At 40.9% G+C, this 16,924-nt stretch overlaps 3 protein-coding genes across 4 annotated transcripts; 2 read left to right on the plus strand and 1 right to left on the minus strand.

The window, feature by feature from the left end:
• Window positions 1–248: 248 nt before the first annotated feature.
• On the plus strand, window positions 249–2,805 carry dmbx1a (diencephalon/mesencephalon homeobox 1a). 2 transcript variants are annotated; one of them, XM_062429401.1, is made up of 4 exons: window positions 249–596; window positions 987–1,165; window positions 1,840–2,242; window positions 2,366–2,805. In XM_062429401.1, exons 1-4 carry the CDS (start codon window positions 443–445, stop codon window positions 2,803–2,805), a joined length of 1,176 nt encoding a protein of 391 aa, XP_062285385.1. In that variant the 5' UTR covers window positions 249–442. The 2 variants fall into 2 exon arrangements, with proteins under 2 accessions (XP_062285385.1, XP_062285384.1); XM_062429400.1 differs by having other exon boundaries at window positions 249–594; window positions 970–1,165.
• A 6,785-nt stretch (window positions 2,806–9,590) lies between these two features.
• nsun4 (NOP2/Sun RNA methyltransferase 4) lies at window positions 9,591–13,927 on the minus strand. Its single transcript, XM_062428958.1, has 8 exons — window positions 13,828–13,927; window positions 13,146–13,365; window positions 12,784–12,949; window positions 12,324–12,478; window positions 12,018–12,178; window positions 11,768–11,892; window positions 11,487–11,619; window positions 9,591–11,297 (listed from the first exon to the last, which is right to left on the minus strand). The coding sequence occupies exons 1-8, from the start codon at window positions 13,924–13,926 to the stop codon at window positions 11,154–11,156; spliced, it is 1,203 nt and encodes a 400-aa protein (XP_062284942.1). The 5' UTR covers window position 13,927; the 3' UTR covers window positions 9,591–11,153.
• A 178-nt stretch (window positions 13,928–14,105) lies between these two features.
• Window positions 14,106–16,511, plus strand: LOC133990594 (cytochrome b-c1 complex subunit 6, mitochondrial-like). The gene is made up of 4 exons (XM_062428955.1): window positions 14,106–14,237; window positions 14,737–14,787; window positions 15,836–15,997; window positions 16,102–16,511. The coding sequence occupies exons 1-4, from the start codon at window positions 14,190–14,192 to the stop codon at window positions 16,132–16,134; spliced, it is 294 nt and encodes a 97-aa protein (XP_062284939.1). The 5' UTR covers window positions 14,106–14,189; the 3' UTR covers window positions 16,135–16,511.
• The last annotated feature ends 413 nt before the right edge of the window (window positions 16,512–16,924 follow it).

Consider the following 16,924-nt stretch of genomic DNA (forward strand, 5'->3'; position numbering starts at 1 on the left):
ATGGGGATTTGGCTTCTCCGGGATCACAGAAAAGTAGTGAATACATTCATGAATAAGGCATCCGTCACGGTTCATTATGGGAACGAGTGATAATTACCCCAATTAAAAGTCTTTTGTATAATTAATGGAATGAACAGAGCGATAATTGGATGTTAATGGATAACACGTTTGTCTGAGTGCGCACATTAAAATCTATTGGCCCTTGAGCGCGTGGGCTGTCATTTACAAATAAAAAGGCTCGTGCATGTCATATCGCTGGATCACCCAGAAATAGATGTTTCTGATGTGTTACTCTTATCAAAATGTAGGGTTGGTTTGACGTGTCCAATAGTGGCAGCGTGTCCATCAGCAGCCACGCGCCCTTCATGTCAAAATGTCCTTGAGTAAAATACTGAACCCCCCAATCCTCTCTTCTGTTCCGCAGGTATAGCGACCTCTCACCATGCAGCACTACGGGGTGAACGGCTACTCTCTGCACGCTATGAACTCCCTGAGCGCCATGTACAACCTGCACCAGCAGGCCGCGCAACAGGCACAGCACGCGCCCGACTACCGGCCGTCCGTGCACGCGCTCACACTGGCCGAGAGACTAGCTGGTAATTGAGTGCACGCATACGCATGCGCAAACACACACGCGCGCACACACACACACACACACACACACACACACACACACACACACACACACACACACACAAATGACCAACATTTAAGTAAATAGCTTTTGAAAACGGCACATATTTCATATTTCTTGGTTTGGCAGCTTAATGAAATGATGACAGATGAGCTTGAGGCCAATTTGCCAATATTTAGTTTTGAATACTTGCATGTTAGATTTTTGTATTTGTATAACCTATTTAGGCATTGGAAACACTGCAGTTTATATTGGTATTAAAAAGAGAGAGATAGACGTTTCATAATTCCATCATGCCCAGTACAATAAAAGTTGCCGCGTGTTTTCTCTTCCAACGGCTGCGCATTTCAAGACATCATCTTGGAGGCTCGCTACGGCTCTCAGCACCGCAAACAACGCCGGAGCCGCACGGCCTTCACGGCACAGCAGCTGGAAGCGCTGGAGAAGACTTTCCAGAAGACCCACTACCCGGATGTGGTGATGAGAGAGCGGCTGGCCATGTGCACCAACCTGCCCGAAGCCCGCGTGCAGGTAGGAATGACCTAATATTGAAACACTAAATATTACGCAGATAATATTCAAATGTGGACTGGTGTGATTGTAGAGCTAAATAATGAATTAGGAGAGGTTTTAGATGTCTGTGATTTTATTATAGAAATATCCTTTCAATATTATGTGAAATTATGTACAGCTTCCTGTAATATTGGGAGTTTTATGAGGTATTTATCCTACAAGTTTTTAAGATCACTGTTCTTTTGGAATAACAAGAATCAAAATAGGAAAAACAAGAGGACATTTTAATTTATTTTAAATCTCTATCAGGTCATAAAAACTCATGAAAACAATGCTGTGTGCACTTAAATAAAAAAAATCATACTACAGGAAAAATCATATTGCTTATTCGCACGCAGTACAATTTTCTACTAACTCTTGCACAAAAAAAAGTAGGTTGGTCAACTGAATCAATTCATTATATTTTGTTCTTAAACTCCAACTTACTGCTGTTAGAACCTTGTAGACATGCACATTGCTGCATTGTGGCACTTGCACATTGTTGTTTAGATTTTTTTATGCACCAATCAAACATTTTGGCATTCACCAAAATCAATCGCCGGGGCTCATTTCAGTCCTTAACACAGTGTGCATCATCAGCAGCACTTATTTTGTCTGCTTAGCCTCTGACCGTCTTCCTCTCTGCTCACCAGGTTTGGTTCAAGAACCGCAGAGCCAAGTTCCGTAAGAAGCAGCGCAGCCTCCAGAAAGAGCAGCTTCAGAAGCAGAAGGAGGCATCAGGGGAAGGAGGAACTGAGAAGGAGGATGCACCTCCTTCCACCACCATCCTCCCTGACACCCAACTGCCTCCCCCATCCTCCTCCTCGTCCTCCTCCTCTTCTCTGGAGACAGAAGGTCCTGCGGTTCGTCCCGTGCCGCTGGACATGGAGCTGAACGTCACGTCAGCAGAACACTCTGGCAGCGAGTCAGCGACGGAGGATAATGCCACAGACAAGGAGGACGACACTAAATCTCAGAGAGAGGAGATGAAGTGTGAGAGAGCGGTGACACCTGGAGATGTCTCCCCCGCTTGCAAAAGACTCAGCCCTAAACCAGGTATGCACATAGGATACTTAATTTCTTTATCATTCACACACTCGTCTCATGGCCGCTCCTCAAACCCATCAGTTCACTAATTAAATGTACATACTGTACTGATCAAAAGTTCTTTCTGTCCAGACTCTCCGCTGGTCTCTCCGTCGGTGACCCCCTCCTCCTCCAGCAGCGGCCTGGCCAGCAGCGGTTCTCTCTCACAGAGCCACTCTTACTCTTCCTCCCCTCTCAGCCTGTTTCGTCTGCAGGAGCAGTTTCGTCAGCACATGGCTGCCACCAACAACCTGGTGCACTACCCTGCTTTTGACCTCGCTGCCCCATCTTCACTCCCCTATCTGGGAATGAATGTTAACATGCCCCCTGCACCGCTGGGCTCTCTGCCCTGCCAGTCTTACTACCAGTCCCTGTCTCATCATGCCCAGCAGGTGTGGAACAGCCCGCTGCTACAGGCATCAGCTGCAGGCGGCCTCACAAGCCACAACAGCAAGACCACCAGCATCGAGAACCTGCGTCTGAGGGCCAAACAGCATGCCGCCTCGCTGGGACTGGACACAATGACTAACTGAGAATGAGACTGTACGGAGGACAGTGAAATCTAGGCCAGAACCTCGGCTTACACATCGCCCCATCCTACTCCTGTGTCTGTGTGACTGTGATAGTTCTTTAGGAGCCGTATACTGACCCCTTCTTGAGTAGATGGGCACAGGACATGCAGAAATGTCCAAAAATAAAACCTGCCAGCATGCACCGGATTTACAGAACTCCATAACTCAGCTTTTTGAGAAAGACCACACTTCTACAGCCTGTTTAACTCCTCTTCGCTTCTGTTGCAGCTAAAGGTCCAGCAGTGTAACCCCGGGAAACAACCATTACGATACTGAACTTTGCAAGAATACAATGTGATGAATAAAGTGAATGTCTCGACTAAAAGGAAACTGAATGCATTTCTGACACATGACATTATAAGATCATGTTTCCAACAGACATGTAATGCTGGACCTATTTAACATCTGAAAAAAAAGCAAAAAGTATCACTGAATATGATGTGCACAGCTGGCGATGGAGGCACAAAGTTTAAAGACAATGCAAATAATGTTTACAAGAATAATGTGAATAAATGAGGCACTTTTGGAGGAACTAGGCTTCGTCGGCCAGGAGGAGAAAAAAAAGCATTGCTCATGCGGCAAAGAGACCATTTCTGTCACAGGACCATTGACATTTCAATTAAGCTATTATGTACATAGCATGTACTACATAACAGCACATAAATAAAAATAAACTCAAGCCATGTTGTCCTCAACAGCATAATTAAAAGTGACTAATTTACCAGTTTAATGGCCAGTAATATGGCACTTTTACAGAGGCTGGCTTGACAATGAGAAAATGATTTCAGTGACTAAATTCTCAAAGCCTTTAATTACATTTTGCCCTGGGCTGAGAGAGCGGGGGCAAATGCAATTATGAACATGCATACCATTTAAAAAAACGCCTTTATCAATTCAAAAGGTCTGTACACTAAAACGGTCTATTAAGGTGGCCGCATGATTGATACCACTTTACAATGAGTTGATCAATTTTTCTTATAAAAAGTGAATATAAACTGATGGTGTAAACAAATTTGGATATGTTATAGTTGGTGCAGATTTAGCCTTAATATTCTCTTGAGGAAACATGCCGCTGTTCATTGAAAGTCACACCGACTGTTAGCACTTGATGAGAAGAATCACGCAAGTCTCTGATGTTTTTCTGTTCATGTGTTCTGGAAGATAATGTCTTCATTATGAAAAAAAAGCACATTATTTTAATATGTAAAATACAAAAAAATCTATCTATTAATGTTTACTGGTAAGGTAATTGTAAAGTTCCTATTATGTTGTATAATTGATAATGGTCTCAGATAAAATTCCTTTAGCTGTCAGATTGTAAGATTGTATTTGCTGAGCTCACCGGCAGCCGCCACCCCCCTCCCCTCCCCTCCCCCCCCCTCCCTTTTTTGGTTGTCTATGTAGCGATCCTGTGTTGACTTAATATTTTAAATGTGTTCAGTTTCTGCTCTGGAGTTGACTAGAAGTAATGAAACAAATTGGGATTGCTAAGAAAACTGCCAACACCAACTGCTGTATTTTGCGGTCCATTTTGCAATCCAGACAGAAAAGCGTGAAGTCAAAGAAAGTGAGAAGATTTCATTGAATAATTGAGCCAAGTCCTCTGTGTACTGCTGTCTTGACCCTATTTGAGTTATGTTGTTCTGCTGTTGCTAATGCTGTTCGCTCCACTGTCTCTGTCAAACTACTTGGTCCAGTGGTAGATAGATTTATAAAGCTGGAGGAGAGTGATTGGACCGTCAGCAGTGTTGTTTCCTCCCTAACAATGTAGACTTGAACTAGTGTTGTTGTAAAATAATCACAAATAAAAACATTGCTTGAAGATCTTTATAATGAAGAGTTGTCTATCTTTCTGAATATGTAAATATTCATTTTTATAAAGATGGTGATGGTGGGTGGTGTTCTGCAATCAATGTGCTGCTGTAGAAAGTATAATATTATACATATTATATAATTAGTATGACATCAATTCAGATTTTCTTGAGTCTCAGAGAAACATGGAAAGAGTGCATAGTAATGAGAGGAAATGAAATGACAAGATGAAGAAAAGCATGAAGACAATGAAGGGGTGGAAATAAGGTCAAATAAGGGGAACAAAAAAAAATAACCCAAACAAATACAATGTTTAAGTATCTGCAGAGAGACAAAGAGTATACAAGCACAAGAGACAGAAAGAGAACAATGTAATCTGTAAAATCAGAAAAATAAAAAGCCGCGTGGAGACATAAGCCATCCCCAATGAATAAGCAGCCCATTATCCTGAAGAATGACGGCCTGGGGCGGTGATTATGTTGCTATTATATCTTTAACAGCATGGTTTGTCAAAACGCACAGACCCCCACCCCAATCCTGCTGGTACACACACACACACACACACACACACACACACACACACACACACACACACACACACACACACACACACACACACACACACACACACACACACACACACACACACACACACACACACACACACAGGGCAATTGGGCATCTCTGCCCAACTCCTCCAAAATGTGCCCTTGCTCTTCCTGCAGTAAACTTAACATGCACTGTAAAACTGTGTGACATTGCTCTGCTGTTAATTGAATCGGCCTTGAAAATATATTTCCTCCCAGTGTGTAAATAACAGCTGCACCTTGGGTGTTGCATGGAGCAATTTTTCTGACCGTTATGAATGACCACTTTCCAAAAATGGGATAGAGGGGGATAATGATCTCACCAGATTAGCAGCGTTAATGTGGGTGTAACACCTCACCCTAACCTTGTTGTGTTTTATTACACCACGAACATGTGTGTGTCCTCGTTCAAGGGCATCCTGATTACATGACTGATAAGACTGTGGTGTGGATATGCAGCAGAAGTGAATGTCCTTGTTATCCAGGGTAGGAACCTGTCCAGGTACAAGGCAGGATTTTCTCCCATGGGACTCCTGACCGGAGAACACAACACAATACTCTTGTTCCAAATATTCTCTCTTTTCTTAACACCCATCCCCCAAACACATATACACAATCGCCTGAGGGTTGAACAGGGATGGCTAGATTGTACTGCTGCAGGGTCAAGTGTGTTGAGCCCTTGATGCTGGATCAGGTGCTTCCATCTCTAACACTCAAGGCTGTATACTCACCACTAAAGCCTTAACCACCTATTTATAGGCACACACATGTATCTCCATCTAGTTTCCTTTAAGCAACTGATAACGTGTGTATTTGTGTGTAAGTGAGGGCTTGTGAGATTTGGAAAAAAAATCCATTGCCCAATAAATAGTGATAATAAAGACATGAACCAACTACCTTAAGGTCAGAAGATTCAACTTTTAAATTTTAGATGTCATAAAAGTACTTCATGAAACTGAATGGAAAAAAACATCCAAACAAAGAGCTGAGGGAGCATCACTTGATCAACTTCAATGCAGTATACGTGTCAATGTTCCTAATCAGAAGATGTAAAAAAAAAAAAAAAAAATGTTAAAAAAGGGGAAAAAAAGAAAAAAGTTGTCTCTGGAAAAATCTCCTGTCGACCCATGTAATAAAATCAATGTTGGTAAAACTACCCGTCCCTTTAAGCAAAGAATTAGTGAACACAAAAGTTTCGTAAGACGCAAAGATATGAACGATACTGTAGCCTATCACGTTAATAACCACTCACACCCCATTTCCTCCCTCAGGTTCCAGGGTGCTGAGCAGATAACTCTTCATAAAGGGATGATTTAGCCCGGAGGTTATTCCATTTTGTTGTGTATGTTGTACATTTTTTTTAATTCAATGTGCTTATTGATTTGTTGAGCATCTTTGTATATACTATGTCTTTAACTTGTAGTCCACTACACCCAGGACTACAACCCCTGTGATGCTTAGTCACACAAGTTCAACTGATTGACACACACATTCATGCTCATTTGCTACCTGTTCATGTCTTGAAGAAGGTGTCGGACCAAAAGCTCGCTAAGTAAAAAGATTCTTGCACAGATTTTAGTGTTTGGGTGCTCTTTTCATTCAATTTGATATTTTTTAGCTCCAACACCTCAGTTGAGTCTGTTACCTAATGAGCAGTATGATTTTCTCTAGAGAAGTACTTTATAGAAATAACATAACACAGCAATACTTCACTGCACTACTAAGAATATACTAAGAATATATGTACCATAGAATTAAGACTACAATAGAAAGTAAAACTTTACATATCTGGAAACAAGAGAGTTTTGTGTCTGACCCACACAGGCCCACTGGTTTGCTGTATCTCTTGCTTTGACTCCCTTTCTTTCTCTCTCTCTCTCTCACACACACACAGCCCCCCGGAGCAAGCCCCCCACACAAAAATCACAGTGTACCATTCAATCAGTGCTCTTTTCTCCCTCCTCTCCATGGTTCTCTTAAAGGTTTTAACCATGGCGAGAATGAAAAGTGCCAGCGTTAGAAACCTCGGCCCATTGAGGAGGTGACAGGGTCTGCCAGAATATGATCCTAATCCTATTTCCAGCATTCTTTTAGCCCACTGGCATTGCCATTTCGCTGCATATTCTCTGAGCTGTCAGGCCCAGGGAAATCCCTCTAATAGCACATTGCCCAGATACACATCAAAGCCCTCCTGGAAACCACCAGCAGGAACTTAAGGGAGAAGGACGCAAAGTACAATCCAGCTCACAGCTGCAGACAGACATGCAAAAAAACCAAAACTTTGCAAGAAAGCACGTAATGCTCAAGGAAAATCAACTCATACATGATGCTTGAAGGTGTTAAAACTCTTCACACCCCTTTGTCCTCAAGTTGTTTTAAACTATGACTTTTATCTTAATTTATTATTTATAATTAATGGTGCAGGGGACGGATAAAAGATAGTTATAGAGATAGAGAAACAAAGAGAGGAGTGATATCAAGAGGCAGACAACAGGTGGCTAAACTGTGTATCCTGGGCCACCCTCCTTTAGTTCCACTTCATCTTCCATTTTCTTCTTGTCCTTTTTTTCTTAAACACTCTGACTGCCACCTCGCCCCTCCCCGGGTAATCTTCTTAGAGAGAAGAAAACCCCCATTCTCTCTCTTCTTAATCTGGCTGCAGCCTAAACCTACGGTTGCATTTCCAATGTGGGCCTCACTGAACCAAACGGGAGAGCTCTCAGCCACTTCATGGAGTATCAAGTCTGTCTGTGAATGCTTAGATCACACACTGAAAAACAAGTCTGCTATATGAGGCTGATTTGAAGTCATTTGAAGGATGGTTGTTAAATGAAAAGGAAAAATCTTCCTCCCACCTGCAGGAACAGAAACTGTATGAAAGAACCTCATGTGACGTGATCAAATGTTGCGTAAAAGCAAGCTGGGGTTATAATATGCATCTTCTCCAGTTTATCCCCTAAGATTGTACTCTTCAGGTCAGATTTGTCCATATGAAACATAAAAATCCCACATTAGACATGGGTGATATGGGTAAAGTCCTCTATCACAGTATAGGCAATTTTATATTGAGATATTAATATAGTAGATTTTCAGGGAAAATCAATTGATACAGTATAAGGAAAAAATAATTTGACGGGAAAAAGTTATTTGGCAGATTAAATACTTGAAAAATGAAGCTACATCATCATGTTAATGCAGAAATAAGATAAAAATCCTGCTAATTGATTAAAACACAGCCTAGGAAGGCCTCCTACAATAATAGATGTTAAAGCAATAGTAACCTCAGTATCAAAAATATGGCAAAAATCTTAAATCTATGCTGGCACACAGTGTATATTGTGTAAGCAAAACTTAACACACATTATGAAAAAACCTTGAAACTTACAGAAAAAGCACAATAATGTCCAAAGGTCTGTATGACAAGCAGGTATGATAGAAAATCTATTTGTGTGCCTCTGTGATGTGCTGGTAGATATACTCTTTTATTATAATTTCCTGGAAAATCATCCATGCATGATGATGGCCTCAAAACCAGCTCCTACTACACATTCCCCCCCAACATTACATGAGATGAGAAAAAAGAGAACGAAGGGGAGGGGAAGGAGGAAACCTTTGTAAGTATAATGTTACCTTTCACTATCCAGCTCCTCAGCCTGGTATTACTTAAAGTTTCTGTAAAAACACATTTTACAAATGACAAATCCCTCTGCTTATGTTAATAGACAACAGGATGCAAATTACTTTTAGCAATGAATAGTGAATATAGAAGAAAAAAAAAAACACTGTATGGCATTTTTTTTTATCCGCCCTGTGGCTGCACACCGCGGAGCGCACATCCTGCTGGGCTCAGACTACACAGTGCATCAGCGACAAAGACCCCCACTGGTGAAATCCTCTCTCCCACCGCCAACCGGGACACACTTCTGATCTTCACCTCTGGGCTGCAAAACACCACAGCAGGAGCGGCAGCATCTGCTTTAAATACACAACTTCGACTACAACTACAATCTGTATTACAACTTAGTCCCTTTTCTTTACTGAATACCTCAATGCTCAGTTTTAACAACTGTAACTGGTGAATACACAAAACTGGAGTCTTGTCATTAGCAGTGTAAAGTAATTAACCTATTCAAATTAAACTGAGCCATCTTTCTACTAACAGGTTAAAGTTTCACAGTCGCTTTTCCCTTTTCTTCTGTCATTTTAATAGTCTACTGTAGGTGCTGTTTTAATATATGACTTTCATTACTTACATAATGGGTAGCAGATCATTCATTCAGTAGCTTGTGTGGTACAAGGTGAAAACATAAGACTATTAAGAGTGTTTTGCATGTTTATTGACAAAAATGTAACATTTAAATTGTATCTGAAAACCTAACAGAAACACGGTTGTGTAGTTAAATCCATAATATTCATCTTTCTAATACACAGCATATGTCTGCCTAACGCAGGCTTACACACAGGGACACAATGCACAGCGCTTCATTGGCTAATTCAATAATAAAGCAACCAGCCAGTCGAGTCTATAGACGGGCAGAATAGAGAGTAACTCATCTCTAACAGTCTGCCGTCTCCTGAGTGTTAAAACATGTAAATTTATGTAAGAGCCCATAGGAAACACATATTTACAATACGTTTAGGTAATCACAAGATATGCGAACAGGCATTCAGGGCCCTGGAGACGAAAGCAGTCAATACAAAAATAGTTTTTATGTGTCATTAATTCCCTCTGCATTCCCTGATACATCCCCCTTTTACCGCAGTAATACAGTAATCACTCACAATCGCACAGAAAATTATCTGCACTCATCTGTGGAATAAAAAAGCGGAGGGGCAAAAACAGGGCGAGACGTCCCATTTTAGCTCTCTGCTGCCTCTTTAATGTTCATCTGGGAGCCGCATGGCTGCCGTCCATCCCTGCACAGGGATGGGAGTCAGCTCCTGCACTTGGAGCAGCTTAATGACAGTGGGATGTGGATGACACTCTCGCATGCCCCACTCGTTAGACACACACACACACACACACACACACACCTTTTTCACGCAACATTGCCTGGCCAGGACAACATAAAGGGTCATCGGCGGTGTGATGGAAAAAGAGGCACCTCTCCGCTCTCATTAGGTTACAATAAGAGAAAACATTTCACCTCTGAGTGATGTCAATGCAAAAACGGAGTCGATCCAGCTATCATAATGAAAGTTGCACAGATTCAGATGTGAGGAGGCAAATGGTCAAATAAGCCATTACCTGCCTTCTCATTATGCCCTCCTGCCGCATACACACATATCGCATTATTAGGCAAAGCCATCAAACCTGATGAATAACCAACCCATTTAAATTGGGGGGCTAAAGAGAGCTGGTAATTCTGATGGAAAATGTGTGTCTCAGTAATGTGATTCACCAACCTGAAAGCACATATTTATCTTTATCTGTCTGACACAGTGCAGGAGGACATACATACTAGAGTTCCTGTCCACATATAGCCTTTATGGATATATCATTAGTGTCCTCTAGTGGGTATGAAATATACAGGACACTTAATCTGTAATCTACTGTTGCCACCTAAGGGGCAAAAATAAAACTGCAATTTAAATACACATGCTCTCAGCTACATGAACAGCCTGCAAATTGTCTCATTTGAGAGTTTTAATTCATTGTTTAAAAAGTCTCCATAACAACCTATATGACACAAGCCAGCTGCATGAACTGGATACTTCATATATTCTGAAGTTTAGATATGTTGGCATTAAACTAAGTGCAATCAAGTCCATCAGTTGTGGTCTACCATGTAAAGTCTTGAGTCTGAGTCTGGCAGCAGAGTAAGGATGGCTTCAGTAGTCCGCACGGTGATAAGGCAATGATTCAAATATCCATAAGCTTACGGGTAAATCTGTCCAACAGTCCACGGTCTAAGTCAGCCTCTTCAGCTTGCACATATAGATGGGTCCAAAGTTAGCGGCTAAGTGTGGGATGACCATCTCACCGACATGGAGGTCAGGAGCAAAGTGAAAGGTTTTCCTAAACATGTGTGTGAGGGGCCGCAGATCCACAACCTGGAGGTGGATTTGATCGGAAAGGGAGGAAAACAAAGTAGACAAAAAGGTCAAATTACATTGTGTCATTTGGGTTCCCAAGTTGATCATCAGGAATTCTTACTATTCCAGTCATCCTCCTCTCTACTCTCCAGCACAACTCTAATTATTCTGTTTGCTGTTGATACTGACAGCACGTGTCTCGCTGACCTGAAGTTGGATGCCGCGGTCCTCCAGAGCCAAGGAGACAGCCTGTTCAACCACGCTCTGATTCTGGACTTGAGAGAGCGTGCAGGTTGAATAAACGATCTCACCACCTGGACACGCTGCTTCAATCCCTGCCCTGCAAGATGAGTTATTTTTGTCTTTACAAAACACTTGTATAAGCATGCTCACTTACAACTTTAAAGAGGACAAAATTTAAGTACATACATGTAAACTTTATTCATATTTTTACCAAATCATAGTCAATGACATTCTGTAAGACTTACAGCAGCAGCTCCAGCTGTAGCTGTGGGAGCCCTCGTCTCTCACCGGTTCTGCTCTTACTGAATATATTGTTGTCGTCCTCTATGAGTGAATGTCGGTCTGTGGTACAGGGAACATCAACAAGAACCTGAACACAGGGAGAAACAAGGTGAGCAAAGTGGTAGTATATTAATAAACATGTTCAATTCAGGCCCTGCTGGTCTGTAATTATTCAGAAAAAAGGATAAACATGATTACGTGGCATTTTCTTACTCTGTCAAAAGTGTCCCTTTCTATTTCCCCCCATTTGGTGCCATCAAAGGAGGTGATGCGTAGCTTCTGCTTGCTCAAAAGCTGTTTGGGAACATAGCTGTGGAAGACCCTTTTCAGTCGCGTTGTCCGTGACACTGAGGTGTCATTTACACACAGGAAGTCTTTGGCATACACACAAACAGTGGATGGTTAAAAACAAACTGAGTGAAAGAGGAACTGCACAAACTCTGACAAACAAAATATATGCAGGAAAGATTTTGGATCAACTAAAAAAACTAAAAACAAAAAAACAGAAAGACCTCATACCTATAGACTGGGTCTGAAGTAAAGCCAGGGCTTTGCCTCCTGGGGCAGCGCAGAGGTCAAGCACACTGTGACCCTCCTGAACATCCAGCACAAGACAAGGCAACATAGAAGCTGCGTCCATCAGGTAGTACCCCAGATACCCTAACATGTCTGGTCTTGAGAGGACAAAAGATCGTGTTGTCAGCATCATGGAATGAAATATTTCTGACATTAATATTTTCCAAATATAGTTTTTTTATTCACAAATTTTCAGGTAATTTGAACAAATAAAACCAAAAAAAAAAAACTACATGTGAAAAGATCAAAATGCCAGAGCCACTATGCTAACCTTGAAATGTTCTTCAGATTGAATGATATTGACAATTGACAGTTTTTATAAGATTTATATATGATAGTTTTTGATCAACAGAGACACAAATTAAACCATTTTTCATAATTAACAAATGATAAATAAGCTCACTTAGCAGGCTTGAATCTTGTGATATTCCCTCTTGGAAACACTAAGCACTTGATGTTAGGGCTAAGACGTAGAGATGATAACTGCTGATCAGCATGAGATTTCTTCAAAGAAACGCCATCCTCCTCCTCCAATCTGACCTCTGGTTCTTGCTCAGAGCACAGCTGAGCTGCGGAAATTAGGAGTAACATAGAAATTATCATATAGGAGGAGAATAATCACCAAAATCTCAAGGCAAAAGAAAATAAGAAGTAGTTGTGCGTAATAAAAAAACATAACGCAGAGCAATTGTGTACAAATAAAGTGGCTACACAACTACCATGTTAGCCAAGAGTTTACCGTGAACACTGGAAATGCACACCTACCCTGTGTATCTGTGTCAGTGATGAAGTCTCTGCATCCTTGGGCTTCGAGGTCTGCCGGCGAAGCATCATGGGAGAAATGATTGAGCAGGGCTCCGTACTTCCTCTCTGAAAGCAAGGCAGCTCGAACTGAAGGCCAGAGCTGCCCCAGCTGAACGCTGTAGGTGGAATCAAAGTGCTGTAAGGCGAGAGTGGTAGGAGGGTGCTTGGGACGCGTGGTAGCCTGTCAGAAATGTACAGACAACAAAACAGTGAGTTTAAATGTTAACTTGTATGTCATGAGGAATAAGGAACAGGTTTTGATACTGTGAAGCTTGGACATGTGAAATTGTAAGACTGTGATTCATTTGATTTTTTATACTCCATAATTTGATGAATGCACTGTCTCACTGATGATATTTAGTTACACAAGACACAACTGCAGATATTTCCATTCATTAAAAACATAACTGTCATCTCTTTGCACAAATGCTGCTCACTCCTGCTCTATTTAACTTCATTCATCAAGTTATACACACGACTACCTTGTAAAAATTAAAAGAAATATATATTCTGTGTTTTTATATCTTACACATTGTAGACAGCTCCAAATATAAATGTCAGTGAATCTAATTTCCCCTGATAAATACCATTATCGATGGCATTATCCATTACTGTGATGAGGGTCAGGGTTAGGGTTACGTACCCATTTTTCTTTCATCCGGTTTCGTCTGGGAGTGAAACACCTTAAATCTTTAACTCTTCTTAAAATATAAGAAAGTCTGGTATCCATGAGCAGCGCCATCATGCCCCGGTGCAACAGCTTTTTTGGTCCGACAGCTAAAACAAAAGTTCCGCATGCCTTGGCTCTTTGGATAGGCGGGACTCACACAAAATCTGCGGCGCTAATTGGGCAAGATTATGTTGCGTTTTTTCTAACCAATAGGAGACGACGTCCGGTGATCGTTCTAGTAGCTTCCTGCGTGTGACCTCACGTCCTTTAAGAGAAGCAGTGCAGCTCAAGTCGGGACTTCTGTCCACTTTTTGGTGAATATCAGCGCCGTGATCATGGGTTTCGAGAGGAAAATGCTCACATACGGCGACCCCGACGACGAGGTAAAGAAAAATACGCTTATGTTGCGTCGTGGTTGATTTTTGTGTTTGGACGAGTTACTCAACTCTGCGCAGCCGTCAGCTAACGTGAAAGTGTAATGTCGGCTCAACCGGTCAATACTCAATAGGATATTATCTGTTTATTAAATTGAGAGACAGCTTCACAACAAAAATTTAAAAACAACTATACGTGATTTTATGTTTTTTATGGGATATCCAGCTGTTTTTTTATTGTGGTTTCAGGTCACCAATGAACAACCATGAATCATATTGATCTTTTCTATTATAGTCAATGATGTAGGTTAATCTGTAAAACATGTATTTCCTGTTGATTTTCCTGATTAATTTAATCAGGATTTAATCAGTCACAAAATGACACATTCCACTCAAATATAAAAGGCGTTGGATTAAATTGGTGAGCTGCCATTGCTATTATTTCCCCAGCAAGTTCCCATTTTTCAGACCAAACTCAATAAATGTCTTTATTATTGTCATGGACCAGGAGGAAGATGCGCCTGCGGAAGAAGAAGAAGAGGAAGAGGAAGATATGGTGGTATGTTTGTTCTTCGTATTCTTTATATTCGAAGAATATTATTTGTGTAGAAATATGGGATTCACCCGCTTTCACACACAAAGATTTTGCAGATGTAAATCAGAAAGTATGGACACCATTCACCTTCAATGGCACATATTTACAGGAATGGAGGTTTAATGACAGAAATTTGCTAAATAAAATGAAAAAGTGCAGCCAGATCTTTCTGACTGACCAGACAATGCATACATACATGTGCTTATAAAGCACTGCATATGTACGACATGTTGTGCACAATATAGGCCAAAGACATGAGCTCAGAGTCAAGGGTTAAAGTCTGTTTACCACTACGGAACAACACAGAATCACAGAGCAATTTTTGTCAGTTGTTTGCTTCCAAAATAATGATTATAGCAGCCATGATTCTGCACACCATGCTCTAAACACAGTCATTTCTGCAGCTCTTAATCAAAACCGTTACAAAAGACAGATGTCTCCACCTCTCCAAGACAAACTGGTAAAAATACTGAATAAAGCAGTTTCATGTTAAAAATCAGTGTTTCTCTGATGCTGATATATGATGACCAGAGGGGCTGTGAGCTGATCTGCCGCTAATGTTTCTCTGATAACTTAAGAACCAGACATCCAATGTTTAAAATCCTTCATCTGGGTAAAAGATATACTTAAAAAAGATCTAAGCAAATGTATTGTTGAAATGTGGTTTAAAACTGACAGCTTCTAGCAGACAATCACAACGCCAATGTTTGAACATTGTTAGAAACATTTGGGATACTGTAAACTACATAACAAAATGTATAACGTAGATCTAGTAACATTTTAATATGGAAAAAGTTACATATTATAGCTTTTTAATGTATTGATCATCTGTTGGCCGAGTTTGAGCATTGAGTATGATTTACCTAAGGTTCAATAAATATCTCATGTAAAGCTGAAGAATCTGGCTTCAAAATCACTTAACTGTTTGTCATTGTAACAAAAAAAGTTGCATTCTTCATGACATTTCTCTAGTTTCCTTAATACACAACATTCCCTTCTTGTCCCCCCTCAGGACCCTTTAGAAACAATACGAACCAAGTGTGAACAAAGTGAACACTGTGTGCACTACAAGGAACGTCTGGAGACCTGCGAAGCCCGAGTCGGCTCCAAGTCCAGTACCGAGGAGGACTGCACTGAAGAACTGTTTGACTTCCTGCATGCACGGGACCATTGTGTAAGTGTGTGTGACACAAGTAGAGGCTGATGAAAGAACTTATTTTTTGCTTCCATTTGTCTCCAAATAATAAACGCCTCTTCTTTTTTTTTTTCTCTTTATAGGTAGCTCACAAGCTGTTCCACAATGTGAAATGACCTGCCCACCCAGTTCCCACCACTTGCAGCTGTAGTATCTATTTAACTTCTAAAATGGTAAAATAATTAGAACAGTTCTGAAGTCTGTTATTGTTCTTCTGTGTATTAATGTAAATGAATTCTCTCAGACTCCTGGACTTAACACATGCCACTATTTTCAGACAGTCTTAAGCAGTTTGTAAATTGCGTGTCGCTGCTTGTTTGGCTGATAAGTGCAAGTTGTTTAAGGTTATACATAGAAACGGCTCAGATTATCAGTCTTCCTGTGATCAGTTCATGTGAAAAGAACAAGTACTCCTCTTCCAGTAATGCAGCAATTACCTCAGGTTTGGGTATTGATATCTCACTTGAACCGTAAAATACATTTTCTTTGGTTTCCAGTTTGTCTGCGTTGCATCTTTTTTTTTTAACGTTGTTTCGGTCACCTGACTGCATATTCACAGTATACTTTACCAACTTCAAGCACAGAAGGCTGGCTGTCATTGTTTGTAATATAAGGGAGTACTTTCTTAATTATAATAAGAAAGTACTCAAAATCAAATTGTTACTCCAGTGTGTCTCATGAAGCTTTTCTGTGCTGTGACATTTAACCTGCATGTTTTGGTTATCATAGTCATAGCATCTCCATCATGGTTACCCTGATAATAATATGGGCAGATGAAAAAACAATCACACTGTAAGGAACATGCAATAGCAGACTTGCAGCCCATTTCATGCCTTGATGATTAAATGCTGACCCTATGCCCTCACAAACCTCACTACATAAAACTCTGGATTAGATATTTTGATC

The sequence above is a fragment of the Scomber scombrus genome, chromosome 11 (assembly GCF_963691925.1).
Source record: "Scomber scombrus chromosome 11, fScoSco1.1, whole genome shotgun sequence".
In the NCBI taxonomy this organism is placed as follows: Eukaryota; Metazoa; Chordata; class Actinopteri; order Scombriformes; family Scombridae; genus Scomber; species Scomber scombrus.

Bases quoted from the DNA above. Each gene is read 5' to 3' on its own strand.
- dmbx1a (XM_062429400.1), top strand. From the start codon at position 443: ATGCAGCACTACGGGGTGAACGGCTACTCTCTGCACGCTATGAACTCC. The intron at 1,166-1,839 runs GTAGGAATGACC...TCTGCTCACCAG, and splicing joins TGCCCGAAGCCCGCGTGCAG to GTTTGGTTCAAGAACCGCAG. The intron at 2,243-2,365 runs GTATGCACATAG...CTTTCTGTCCAG, and splicing joins AAGACTCAGCCCTAAACCAG to ACTCTCCGCTGGTCTCTCCG.
- nsun4 (XM_062428958.1), bottom strand. From the start codon at position 13,926: ATGGCGCTGCTCATGGATACCAGACTTTCTTATATTTTAAGAAGAGTT. The intron at 12,479-12,783 runs GTGAGCTTATTT...TGTCCTCTCAAG, and splicing joins ACAAGATTCAAGCCTGCTAA to ACCAGACATGTTAGGGTATC. The intron at 11,298-11,486 runs GTCAGCGAGACA...ATCCACCTCCAG, and splicing joins ACCGCGGCATCCAACTTCAG to GTTGTGGATCTGCGGCCCCT.
- LOC133990594 (XM_062428955.1), top strand. From the start codon at position 14,190: ATGGGTTTCGAGAGGAAAATGCTCACATACGGCGACCCCGACGACGAG. The intron at 14,238-14,736 runs GTAAAGAAAAAT...GTCATGGACCAG, and splicing joins ACGGCGACCCCGACGACGAG to GAGGAAGATGCGCCTGCGGA. The intron at 15,998-16,101 runs GTAAGTGTGTGT...TTCTCTTTATAG, and splicing joins TGCATGCACGGGACCATTGT to GTAGCTCACAAGCTGTTCCA.